Source organism: Schistocerca gregaria, chromosome 8 (assembly GCF_023897955.1).
Source record: "Schistocerca gregaria isolate iqSchGreg1 chromosome 8, iqSchGreg1.2, whole genome shotgun sequence".
In the NCBI taxonomy this organism is placed as follows: Eukaryota; Metazoa; Arthropoda; class Insecta; order Orthoptera; family Acrididae; genus Schistocerca; species Schistocerca gregaria.
In genome coordinates this window covers 204,891,885-204,905,422 of record NC_064927.1, presented here as the reverse complement: position 1 = coordinate 204,905,422, position 13,538 = coordinate 204,891,885, and the positions used below count along the sequence as shown (strand labels likewise).

The 13,538-nt window shown below is 36.4% G+C and overlaps 3 protein-coding genes across 5 annotated transcripts in view; 2 read left to right on the top strand and 1 right to left on the bottom strand.

The window, feature by feature from the left end:
* LOC126284139 (D-altritol 5-dehydrogenase-like) overlaps positions 1-10,012 on the top strand; it is a 190,268-nt gene extending 180,256 nt beyond the window's left edge. The window contains exon 10 of the mRNA XM_049982855.1: positions 9,930-10,012. The gene's annotated coding sequence lies outside the window, so the exon portion shown is untranslated. The remainder of the gene's footprint in view (positions 1-9,929) is intronic.
* The window catches only part of LOC126284140 (39S ribosomal protein L44, mitochondrial), a 42,972-nt gene extending 32,859 nt beyond the window's left edge, over positions 1-10,113 (bottom strand). The window contains exon 1 of the mRNA XM_049982856.1: positions 10,024-10,113. Within this exon, the coding sequence (XP_049838813.1) occupies positions 10,024-10,096 (73 nt within the window). The 5' untranslated portion in view covers positions 10,097-10,113. The remainder of the gene's footprint in view (positions 1-10,023) is intronic.
* Positions 10,114-10,245: 132 nt separating this feature from the next.
* The window catches only part of LOC126284141 (zinc finger CCHC domain-containing protein 17-like), a 56,539-nt gene continuing 53,246 nt past the window's right edge, over positions 10,246-13,538 (top strand). The window contains exon 1 of one of the 3 annotated variants that reach the window (XM_049982858.1): positions 10,246-10,551. In XM_049982858.1, the coding sequence (XP_049838815.1) occupies positions 10,495-10,551 (57 nt within the window). In that variant the 5' untranslated portion in view covers positions 10,246-10,494. Of the gene's footprint in view, positions 10,552-11,000; positions 11,096-13,538 lie in introns of those variants that run through there. The other 2 variants (XM_049982857.1, XM_049982859.1) reach the window with 2 other exon arrangements.

The following is a 13,538-nucleotide window of genomic DNA, read 5'->3' as shown; positions in this document are numbered from 1 at the left end:
AGTGTCTACAGTTTGTGGAAGGGCACAAAGATGTGCTTTATGAACAGTGCACAGGGAGGAAGATGGCAGGTTATGGCAACAGGCATTGGTGCCATTACTGCAATTTTCAATGTTGTCAAGGAAGACTGACGCATTACTGCTGATAACGTCCAAATGTGGCTACCTCCTGGAGCTGCAATTAAACACTCACACATCACAAAGATCCTAACATCTGCAAAACCACATAGTCTGTGCATGACAGGTGGAATGTTTGCTAAGTGATGTCCATCAGCAGCAACAGGTGGATTCGGCCAGAATGTGTGTGTGTCAGGACATGCATTAGGGACAGGGAGATCTGCTCTTCAAATGGCTTGTCACTGAGGATGAGACCTGTGTCCATCACTGACTTCTGTGAGAAATTATCACAGTGTGATGTGGAAGAAACCTGGGGAAATTGCCCCCAAAAAGACAAAGATCGCAAATTTAGCAGGAAAAGTTATGGCAACTATCTTTTGGGACTGTTAATGGGTTTTGATCATTTAGTACTTGCCTTGTAGAACCATAATGAATAAAAATCAGTACAGTGATGTTTTGAGGAATCTGCGAGCTGCTGTCAAAATAAAATCACCTGGACTTGTGCGTTGGAAAGTTCTCTTCCTTCATAACAAAGCTTGACTTCATACAGCTCACATAACCCAGTCGGAGTTTGGAAAATTCAACTGGGTAGTTTTCCTGCATCTACCATATTCACCATATTTTGCCAAATGATTTTCTCATGTCCCCCCCAGCTCATGGGTCATCTTGGAGGCAAGCACTCCAACACCAATGATGAAGTCACAACAACAGAGAAAAGCTGTTCACAAGCACAGGACCTGGTGCAACACTGGCTTGGAAAAACTTTTTGTCACATTACCAAAAAAGCTTGGGAAAACATGGTGATTATGTAGAAAAGTAACAGAGTCACTGCATGATGTCAACAAAATTTGTTCAACATGATACATTGTGTGTAATGTTTTCTTTCTTTTTTTTAATAGGGGCAACTTACTTATTGGGTACTCCTCATATAATCCAGTAGACATCATGTGGTACAATTTGCCTGTCTAGTGTTGCTACTACCTGCTGCTCAACCACTTTACAGGTGGTTCTGAGTAGACAAAAAAAGGCAAAAATGTCATGCCTGTACAGTTGGCCTGACAGATAAACCCAGGAATACCTGAACAACTTGGTATGAGTGGAAAAGAGCTTATTCTGACAGAGTGAAAGCAAAATGGGTGCCAATGAAATGTTAGTAGGCAACTGTCTCTTTTTTAAATTAGCAGAAGAACTCTTCTCTTCGTACGTACAATCAAGGAAAAAGCCTACTCATACATTGACTGTGACCACTGGAATATGTAAGGAACCAGTACAGAAGACCTGCCACATAAGAAGATGCAAAAGTTCAAACAAAATTTTAAGAAATCTGTGTGTGCAGTGCAAGAAATTTGTATGTGGTCCATGAGTTGGAAGTGCTCAGTATGTCTATGCACAGCATTTTGACAAAGATGGTGGCTTTAATTGAAAACTTGTAACAGGAAAAAAATGTTATTTTCACATAACTGCCACAGTGATTTATGCTCAATTTTCTTTATATTTCCTAATACATATATGTTTATGGCCTGTTTGGAGCTTTGATTGACAACAAGTCATAGAGACAAAAACATTATTTTATTTGCATTTGGAAGTTTAGTTTTAATTAATACTGTATTTACAATGTATTCTTTACATTGATCCTTCTTTCTTTAGTTTAATGTAGTTTCTACAGAAAAATTTAAGCTTATCACATTGGTAGTGCAAGCATAATACACAAGTGACATTTAAAGACACAGCACTGAATTAACTCAACAAATAACACTAGAGAAGAGAGAAATAAAGAAAGAGAGAGAGAGAGAGAGAGAGAGAGAGAGAGAGAGAGAGAGAGAGAGAGAGAGAGAGAGAGAGAGACGTCACCGGTCAAAATGACCGATAGTGGTCTTCCAAGTAGTTTGCTACTGCTGGTCCTCCCACAGTTAATGGTCCAACCTGATGTGCAGTTGACTGTTAACACACCTTTTTCCCCAGAAATGGTAGTTATTAAGTCTATCTGGGGAAAATTATCTAGGTATTTTTTTTTTAATGGCAAAATTGCAACTGAACTAGTGGAACATAGAGTTTCATAATGATTGGGTAGATTTGAGTTCTGTGTTAACTTTTGGTGTCAGTTTAGATTACATGTATAGTATTGTCAGAGATAATTTACATTACTTGTCTAATATTGTTGTAAGATTAAGCATAAGGGTCATTCCATATAAAATTAACACAAAAAGATTTGACACTCATTGTCTCATATTTTGATTTGTTTGTTTTACGAATCTAATTAAGGAAGCAAAATATTTCCGCTCTAACTCAACCCATTTAGATTTTACAACCTGTTAAAGTTTTTGGAATTTAACAGATATTGGATGTCATGCAAAGGAAATACAGGGTCTTCAAATATATAAAATAATTTATTTCTTCCTTGTTTTCCAATGAATACTGATAAAATTTTATTTTTGTGTGAATTATTATGTAAAGAGATAAAAAATGTGCAAGTTAAAACAGCATGAGACTTCAAATGGGCACAAAAAAAATCTTTAATTGCAGTATTCAATTTAAAAAAAAAAGCAAATATGGAGAACCATGATAAGAGCACTATCATTGAAAGTGAAAAGGATAATCAAGTAACACTTTTTTATTCTTGTTCTAAAAGATACACTCTATCAAATGAGACAATAAAATTAAAGGATTTTTTACTCCTTTGTTGTTTCTTGCTTCAAAGACGAAAATAATTAACAAAATTCACATGCTTACTTCTAAGTGTTTGCATTTCCTTTTATTTAACAATATCCACTTAGCTTTAAAAACCGGAAAAGTGAAAGCAATGTGTAATAAAAACAAGAATGAATATCCTGTTTAGCATGCATGCATGAAATCTATCTATGTAATATTTTGAACTTTCTGTTTGAGTTTTGGAATCAATAATGTTGCAGCTTTGCAGAAGTGCACAGAGCATAATATCACTGTTTTATTATTTCTGCAAACTGCTGAGTAACAATCTTTTATACTGTGTACAGGTATGTATAGCTCAACTAGCAAGTAATTCTTCAGTTTTAGGCAGAAGGAAAATGATGTTAGCCAAATGTTCTCATCTAGATATTAAAACAATGTGAATGTAGATGTCAAATACATATTCCAACTGACAACTGAGCTCAGTCTAACTAATGCTGTGGACAACAGTTTTATTTTGTAGTGTAATAAAGAAATGCATTGTCAGTGAAGTTACTGCGAGACATTATTCTATTGCTCTTAGATGTGTTACAGCCATTTAATATTTGTTCCTAACCCATATTATTTTACAATGTATCTTAAATTTATACCATTAAAAATATTTTTAATAATCTGCAATTTTTCCATCCCCTGCAATGTGGAAACCATCACTCCTCAAGAAAAAGAGAATTGAACCTTTGTGCAGGAAATTTAATGTAAATTAACTCTGTACTGGTAAACATCTTCACTAGATGCCAAATTTTTGAGAAATTCAAGAAAACATAACAAAAGGGACCTTCACATGGCTCCACCTTCACACACACATCCCACAGGTCAGGATTTTTCATTACATTCTTCATGATACTGCCCCTTACCACCGTAAAAAAATGCGGAACTATACCAGTTTTTCTCAGGTGACAAGAAGGAAAGGTGGGACATGTATACAGAGGGACCATACAAGTGAAGTGAACTTTACAACAGTATTATAAAAAGAGAAGAGGACATGGATGAAGATAACAGATATGAGACCCTGTAATTTATCTTAGAAGATAGATTAAGAAACGGCAAAACTATGTTCATAGCTTTCGTAGATTTGGAGAAAACATTTGACAATGTCAACTGCAATACACCCTTCGAAATTCTGAAGGCAGCAGAGATAAAATACAGGGATTGAAGGATTGTATAAGACTGGTACAAAAAGCTTGGTAGTTTCACACCTTTATTTGGAACAAGAGGACAGCAACAACACATCATGCCCGCAAATGAGGGCATTATTGTTGATGGTGCAAAACATAGGCCACACATCAGCAATTGGCACTTACGTCATCAGCTGCAGGTCCCTTACAACACTGTGATGCCTGTGCAGGCAAAAGCCACCTACAGCAGATTCACGAATTGGTTCCTCCAGATTTTCCTGTAAGACGTGTTTTGTCAATGGTTTATCCAACAATGTGGAATGAGGCTTGCTTTTACAGCAGTTATGTTAGGGATGGGTGAGACAACATTCACTTGCGATGGCACCCAAACTTTCCATAGTGGAGAGGCATATGTCAATCCACATGCAACTGTAGAAATTACCCATCAACAAAGGCTCACCATCAACATCTGGGCAGGAATTATCGAGGTCCACTTGACAGGACCCTCTATATTTCCATAACATCCGAATGGGCAGAGGTACAGATGGTTCTCATGCAGAAGGCTGCCTCCTGTATTGGAAGATCTTTCACTACAACTCCGATAACAGATGCACTTCGTGCACAATGGTGCATCTGTCCATTTTAGTGCTCTTATTCACCAACACTTGATTCATCATTATGCTAATTGCTGCATGGTTAGAGGAGGACCAATTACTTGGTCCCCATACTCCCCTAACTTAGGGTGGTGAGCACGAAACTAGTATAACTTATTCTTGTAGTAACTCTTATTTCTTTAGTCTGGACTACTTTAGTAAATTATTTCTGTAGTAATATACCCTAAATAACTGTTGGAGAGCTCAATTTCTATTTACTTCTTTAGTTGTAACTAAAATAGTAACACCTTTTTACTAAAGTGGTAAGCCATTTCTGGACACCACAGGCTCCTGGTTTTCATTTCTTCTTGCAAACTATTGATAGTTGGCAGACATTATTGCAACACCTGTTGAAAGTAATATTGTGTTCTAATTAATGTTAGAAAGGATTATTAAAATTTAAAAAAAGCTTAATAATATTGTATTAATGATAATATTTGTGTATTATGAAAAAGGAACTTGCTAATAATGGATAAATCTATTGTTCAGTCCATACCTTCCCTATCTACAGTCATCACTGTCCATTATTGGTGAGTGACACATGTTAATTTAAGCAGCAACTGATAAAATATTTTTACAACGTGATCCATGAGATAACAGGAACATGGAAGGAAGCAAGGACAATTTGAGTGTTAAGAAACATTAAAAAACATACCGGACAATTAAAAAAAAAAGAGTGATTTGCTGAAATAAGAAAAAGTCCATAACTACTACTAAATATCAAGCACGACCTAAAATTACTAAAAAGGAAAAAGGATGTCCATTTTTCTTTAATTTCAGCTCCTTGTACTGGCCATGTTTGCAGTTAAAATTTTGGGATGTGAGGTCAGCCAGTTATGCAAAACATTGTTTTTCTTGGTACCCAAACATGTTTTAGCACCACTGTGCCATCATCAGAGAGTTTTTGTTTTTATTTATTCTGCAATGTGAACATTTTGTTAAATGATTATAAAATTATGGGCATTTTTAGTTAAAACAACAGATCTTCACACATACACACACACACAGATAAAATGCAAACAAAATTCAAATTTGGTGACGAACTCTCTGGTGAACAAATGAACACTAACTGGACTGGGACACATAACAAACCACAACCACATTGTGTTCTGGTGTAGAGAAAAGTGTTTTACTGCATTATTTGTGGAAAATACTTGTTATAGTAACGTATGGATCACAACATCTCAGCATGATGCGAAGAATGGAAGTGCTTGCCACATGAAAACATAAGTAAATATGAAAATAGGTGCAAAAACATTGCAAAAGACTAAATTACATTCTAGAAGACAGGTTAACTCCCAGCAATAAACTCTCTCACAAATGTCGTTTGGTTGCAGATGACAAGCTACCTGTAATAATTAACACAAAAGTGATCCAGAAAATTCATGCTCACCAAATGTAAAGGTATTTACAAAAAGAAACAATCTGTCGTTTGAACTAAAACTGCACATAATTTTATAATCATTTAACAAAAATGTTCACATTGCAGAATAAATAAAAACAAAAACCCACTGATGATGGCACAGTGGTGCTGAAACATGTTTGGGTGGTACTGAGAAAAATGGTGTTTTGCATAACTGGCGGACCTCACATCCGGAAAAGGGATGCTTGGGAAAAAAGAGCAACTTAAAGTAATTTGGAAGAACATGAAAGCAAAGCGACAAAAATGAAAGCTAAATTTTATCAAGAACAATTTCATACTGGCAATGGAGTATCTGAAGCTAAAATACATGATAGGAGCCAAATAGTTGCTGATTTGTTCCCCAAGTTTTCGAAGGAATAACTGGAGTTAATGACGATGACACAACTGAAGACAATGTGGTCCTTTCAAGTAACATCAACGATGATAAATACTCTGAAGATGGCAACAAACTTGATGAAGATGAAACATTATCCCACAGTCATGAACCCTCGCTTGCATTCAATAGTTAGAGATTATCAGAAGATGCAGCCATCTAAAAAGGCAGAGAACATGTGGTTGTAGGTAAAAACAGGGAGTTCTTGGAAAAAGCAGATGAGATTACTCATTTAAAATGTGTTTAATACCAGTGAAATACAATGCGAAAAGGTTGTTAATTGAAAGACAAAGGGAAATCATGGAAGAAGAGCTTAACCTTAAAACTGAAGTTATGAATGAGTTCAAGAAGGAAATGGAGCAAACTTCATGTTCCGGTTCTTTAGGCATTTTGCTAGAGAAATTTAGGTTTTTGTAAATTTTATATGTATATTTTACTTGTTTTTTTTTTTTTTCAATTGTTAATATGTTACTGTTTTTCACATGACATAATATTTGTGTTTTCTATTTCAGGATCAGTACATTTCATTTTTCTAATTACTACATTCTAATATTTATTTGTATTAGCAAAATTATAAAAGCAGACATCTAGTTTTTCTTAGGAATGCAGACTTTTTTATTGTGTAACTTTGTACACTGAGGTAATAAGCAGAATGAAAATGTTAATCAACGAATTGAAAAAATGAAAGAAAGAGTGAAATTTAACTATAAAATGTCCATAAATAAAATGTGTGACATTTCACTTCAGTAGTGACAATCCAGTGCCTTATTTATTCATTTAAGAAGGAAAATTCTTTACACCAACTTGTTATTTTACTAGAAAATTAGGTAAATTCTATTACAAAGTTGTGCAGGACTGCAGCATCCACAATAACATTTCCACACTTGTTTCATTAATGTCACACTGTTATAGTGAGAAGTTGGAAACAGCTCTTCCACACATTGAATGTACACACTATTACACATCTGGTAGCAACATGGAGTCTGTTGTAGCATGTTACGGCTCCTGTGTAGAGGTAAAAACACAGGAGTCATAAGATGGTTGGAGAGAGAATTTCCGCTATCTCCAACAAGTAACCCATTATTGTCCCAAAGGCATGCATCATGTGTGGAAACCAATCAATGGTTCACCATGTTCAAAATCTTTATACTGGAATCACATATGATGTATTTATTGATAGAAAAGAAAATCTTGCAATATCTATAGGCATTGAAGTGCCAAAGAATCTGGTATAGGCATGCATATTCAAATAGAGACATGTAAACAGGCAGAATATGGTGCTGCGGTTGATAACGCCTGTATAAGACAACAAGTGTCTGGCGTAGTTCTTAGATTAGCTACTGCTGCTAAATTCGCAGGTTATTAAGATTTAAGTAAGTCTGAATGTGGTGTTATAATGAGTGCATGAGTGATAAAACACAGCACCTCTGAGGCAGTGATGAAGTGGAGATTTTCCCATAGGCCTACAACAATTTCACAAGTTACTGTGAATATCAGGAATCTGATAAAACATCAAACCTACAACACTGCTGCAGCCGGAAAAAGACCGTGCAAGAATGGGACCAACAACAACTGAAGAAAATCGTTCAATTTGACAAAAGTCCAACTCTTCCACAAACAGCTGCAGATTTCAATGCTGGGCAATCAAAAAGTGTCAGCGTGTGAAACATTCAATGAAACATTATCGATACAGGCTTTTGCAGCTGAATGCCCACTCATGTACCCTTGATAACTGCATGGCACAAAGCTTTACAACTTGCCTGGGTCTGGCAACATCGACTTTGAACTACCGATCACTGGAAACATGTTGATTGGTAGGACAAGTCTCATATCAAATTGTATCGAACACATGGAAACAACCTCATGAATCCATGGACACTGCATGTTAGCAGGGGACTGTTCAAGCTGGTGGAGGTTCAATTCTCTTTTTCTTGAGGAGTGATAGTTTCCACGTTGCAAGGGATGGAAAAATTGCAGATTATTAAAAACATTTTTAATGGTGTAAATTTAAGATACATTGTAAAATAATATGGGTTAAGAACAAATATTAAATGGGGCTGTAACACATCTAAGAGCAATAGAATAATGTCTCACAGTAACTTCCCTGACAATGCATTTCTCTAGTACACAACAAAATAAAACTGTTGTCCACAGCATTAGTTAGACTGAGCTCAGTTGTCAGTTGGAATACGTTACTTGATTGTCCTCTTCACTTTCAATGATAGTGCTCTTATCGTGGTTCTGCATATTTGGTTTTTTAAAAAAATCTCAAGGAAAATGTAGAATTCCTGTAGTTTTGTTGGTGTAGCAGGAAGTTGTAATTTCCATTTTTTTTATAGTATTTGTTTTGGGATGGTGCAGTATTGTTGCTGTACACTCCCAATTTTCCATGGTTATAGTTAGTTTCATTTTATTTTTGGAGTGCAATGTTATTGTCTCATTTTTATTTTCGCCCACATTTGTATGTAGTGATGTCATTATCATTTTGTAGACTGCCTACTGTAAAATACATTATGCATCAAAATAATCTTTGGTGATATGTTTTTTGTCTAATAGATTTTTTTTCTGAATTTATGCAAGAGTCTTAATTTTTATAACAAAAAGTGTATTAAATATGTGAAGCACCTTAAATACTGTATATGAAAATGACATCATGCTAACCTACAGATTGATAAGTTTCCAAAGCCATTATTTCAATTTCAGATTCACTGGGCTCCCCAACAGTAAACAAAAGCAGTGCATTACATACATTTCAGTACATCTATGAGATATAGTAAATTCAAATTTTCTGACAAGCACATTCCCTGGCCATCTACAAATTGCAAAAATTGTGGACCACGAAATACTGTAGGAAAAGTATCAGTGGCTCTTTCAGTTTTCCTAGCTTGCTTAGGCAAATGCCAAGATGGTCCTCTGGACAGGCAACGGCTGACCATCTGTTTTATCCCCATAAGCTCTCTGTCCTATTCTCTTAAAGCATGTTATGTATGATTTGTGTAATTTTTTGCCCAAAGATAGACACCTTTTTACCTCGACAAATACTATATAGGCATAACTGTGATATGATCATTGGATGAAGGAACAAAAATAAATAAATCAGAGGCACTATATTAAAATGGTTCACCTCCTCTTCACAGCTGGAACGGAAAAATAAAACATGATCTACAGGAAAACACATGGGCATATCACAGTCGAAAAAATATAAAGAGCGTGGCTTCGCGATTAAAGGCATTTGTGTTCCATTTCTGGGGCCGGTATTCAAATTTGCGCATGGAGCTCTTCAGATCTATACTTTCCATACTTCTCCAACGTCCCTTCTTCCGAATGTATCGACTGTTCCTTTGAAAAGACCACAGCTTATTTTTACTCTCAGCCTCACCCAATCTCAATATGTGGTTCATATTTAATGACATCGACAAAGCGTCAGACTCTTACATTTCTTGCTTGAAAGAGGGCGTATCATGTATTACGTTAAAGTCACAAAGAGTGTCTTTATTGCCAATGTCATGCACCGGAGGTTCTATCTTATGTTTTATTGTTGACAGGTGACATCTCTTTCTTTATTACTTATTCAACCCTATGGCAAGAAAACTGAAAACCGGCACAATCAAGACAGAAGTGGCCTGCTTAAGAACTTACGCTGGGTTGCTGCTAGTAGGTCGCCGTTTCGGAGAATATGATGCACAGACAGCAGTTTTCTTATAGCTGCCATACTTTAGTAATCATAACACAGTATGGGCTTCGAAGAAATGTAAACAAATCGCTCGGAGAACATAAAAACACAGAACTTTCGCAAAGATAACAGAGTATCAAAGTCAAACAATTGTACAGCAAAGATTATACTACACAGACGTATTCATTTGAAAGAACAGCTGTAGTACGTACTGCCGCGAAACGTGAAATAGTAACAGTGTCGAATGTTGTTTATGTATAAAATGGGAGAAGAACTGATATTAACAAATGGTACTTAAGAGTTTGTGCGATTTCTTCGAACTTAAATATAAAATTATTAATTTTGTCAGTAAATAATGTTAAAGAAATGAGGATAATACTAAAGATCGTACGGAATGAAAGGCTAAAATTGTAAAAATAACAAGTACCAAGTCAAACATGATGAAAAGTGATGAAAATGTGGATGAGCTTTTGAATACCATATTCTTGGGCGAGGTACGTATATATATATATATTTTTTTTTTTTTTGTCGGTGTAAACTCGTAATGTACTGGATATGCAATAAGTTTTCGCAATAAAATATGAGTAGGAAGATAATGTTTATTTTGTGTTCATTTGATTTTTCAAGACGTAACCAAGACAAAAATCCATAAAAACTCTTTCGTCGAAATCCACATTGTCAGATTAATGCCTTGGTCAGCTCTCAGTCAGTCACTGTCACCTCTCAACCTGAGCTAAACCTTGGGCTACCCGACCAGTCAGTCTGTGACCACAGTTTGCATTTCAAAAAATTATATAGATGAAATAGAAATAGTGTGTCAGTTTCGCTACTGTTTGTGCATTTATGCCTCATTGTTATGTTACCAAGTGAATGTAACATCTGGTAATGTTAGGTTTAGGTTGATGCGAATGATTGCGTAAATGGTTATCATTAGTTTAATTCTGTCTTCACATTCCTTACACCGGAGTGGCATGAGAGATCTGCTTGGTTCCTCACTTTAGGTCACGAAGGATCAATATTAACATGAGCAAACTTCAGGTACCATTTCTGAAAAAAACGTCATCTGCAAATCAGATAAAGATTTGTTGCTGTAATTTTTCGTTATGAGTAATGTTTTTTTTTTGTTGTAAAAGACAATAAGTTATATTTCTTATAAATAACTTGTAAATTTGTTCTTGTTCTCCGCTGCGGTCGCAGGTTCGACTCCTGCCTCGAATCCTGTGTGATGTCCTTAGGTTAGTTATGTTTAAGTAGTTCTAAGTTCTAGGGGACTGATAACCACAGATGTTAAGTTCCATAGTGCTCAGAGCCATTTGAACCATTTTTTTTTCTCACTATAGTCCCCATTTTAATTAATCATTCTTTTATTAACAAGAGGTACTGAAAGTCTGATGCCATTATCAGTCTTTTTTGAGAAAAGTGCCTCGTAAATTAAAAAAAAAAAAGTATTTTTGAAGAAAAGTGAATTTCTTTTACATACAAGAAACTAATGTACATTACCATACAGATACACTGTTAAAAAATTCCAGGACGGTATATCTTCTCATTGCTTCAACATTGTTTCGGTTATACCTAATTAGGCTACCACACCTTAATAATTCTGAATCTTGCCCGTTTCAACCTTTGTTAGGAGGTCATTGGAAGCATCTGATTCCACATGTCTGCTTTTACCCGTGGTTTCTTTGAGTTGGTTGTATTAGTAGATGTCATGTTGTTTAATTTGATGGCACTCTCCAGTGATGGATGTTGATGTGTTCAGTTTAATGTGTGGTAGTGTGTTCATTTGAGTCTTGGTTGTTGCTGTGGTAACTTGGGTTTATTTGAGTCTGTAACGTGTAATTGGAAGTGTTTTCATTGTTTTCAGTGAGTTATGGGTTAGGGATTTTTGTTAGGTGTGATTAGTTGGTGTTTGTCATTGTGTGCGTGTTTGGGGGGGGGGGGGGGGCATGCACATTATTTCAGTTCTGTTTTAATTGATCTGGTGAGTATGGGGTTTTTGGGTTTTGTGAGTTGAATAGGTGTGTGAAGTTTGTGTTTTTATTTATTATTTTATTTTATTTTATTTTTATGGAGTGCCAGTAGATATCGAGAGCTGCATTTGAGCTAGGCCTATATAGGTCAAGGTAGATGTCCAATTTCACTTTTCGGAGCTGTAGGTGTGGGTTTCTTGGTATTGAGGGTTTCATTTGAGCTGTATAAGTCAAGGGAAATGTTTGATTCTGCTTTTCAGAATTGCGGATATTGATTTTTTTTGTATTGTAGGCTTCATTTGAGCTTTGTAGTTAGAGTGAAGCGTACAATTGCTGTTCGCTTTGTGGCTGTAGCATTATGTTGTAAGTTGAGAATTCTTTTTTAAAATATTTGTTTTGGGATGGTGTGATGTTTTGTATTTTCATATGTTTAGCTTCGTTCTCACCCTAAACTTCCTGTTTACCACGGTTGTCTCATTAGTTTCATTTTATTGTTGGAGTGAGACATTCTTGTATCTTTTTTTTTATGTGTTTGTAGTTGTAACATTATTGCCAGTTTGTATACACTGCAAGTGGACGTTTCCACCATACTGATGAAGTCTGTGTACAGGATCCATGGTGACAGTCAATGCTATTGTGGCATTAATGTCAGGAAAATCATTGATCGCGTTTGGTTCTCAGTATCTAAATAGAAACAGAGCAACTCATCATGCTCAAACATTGAGTCCGAGCGACTGGGAGGTGAGACAAGGCATTGGCACTAGCATGTTGTGCCTTTGGCTGCTAATTGATCTAATAGTGATAATGGGAGAGGAAGAGAGCCCATACTGTAAACGGTGCACTGCCTTGTCGGACACAGAAGGTGAAGGCTTAAAAAGAGCAACCAAAGGCTTGTGATCCATAATTAAATGGAACTAAGAACCATACAAGAATAAATGAAATTTCTTGAGGGCGAACACAACCACTAAAGCCTGTTTTTCAATCTGAGAATATGGCTGCTGAGTAGAGTTAGTCTTAGAAGCATGAACGATGTGTCATTCAGACCCGTCCACATATTTGTGAATCAACACCATGCCAAAAGCATGCTGCGAGACATCTGTAAGCAACAAGAGATGCTAATCTGGTTTGGAAGTGGTCTGACACAGGGCAGATTGAAACTGAGAACCGAACGCGATCAACCGTTTTCCTGTCATTAATGCCACGATAGCATCGACTGTCACGATGGATCCTGTACATAGTCACTTCCTCTCTTTTGTGCAGTTCTAGTGGCTGGAAAAACCCCTTGGCCATTTGACAGCATTCCTTTGTTACCTATGGGGGTGCTGCTCCCCAGCTTGTGGTTCCTGCTTCCTGTTCTGCGGCTTCTGCATGTTGGTCATTGGGGGACCTCTTGCACCAAATCTTTGGCTCGCTGACATGTGTATCCACCGTGCGTAGATGGAGACATTACTGCTTGTGCACACTGTGTTCAGCAATAGGTGGCACTGTGGGTTGCTTTTTGCCCCAGGCCG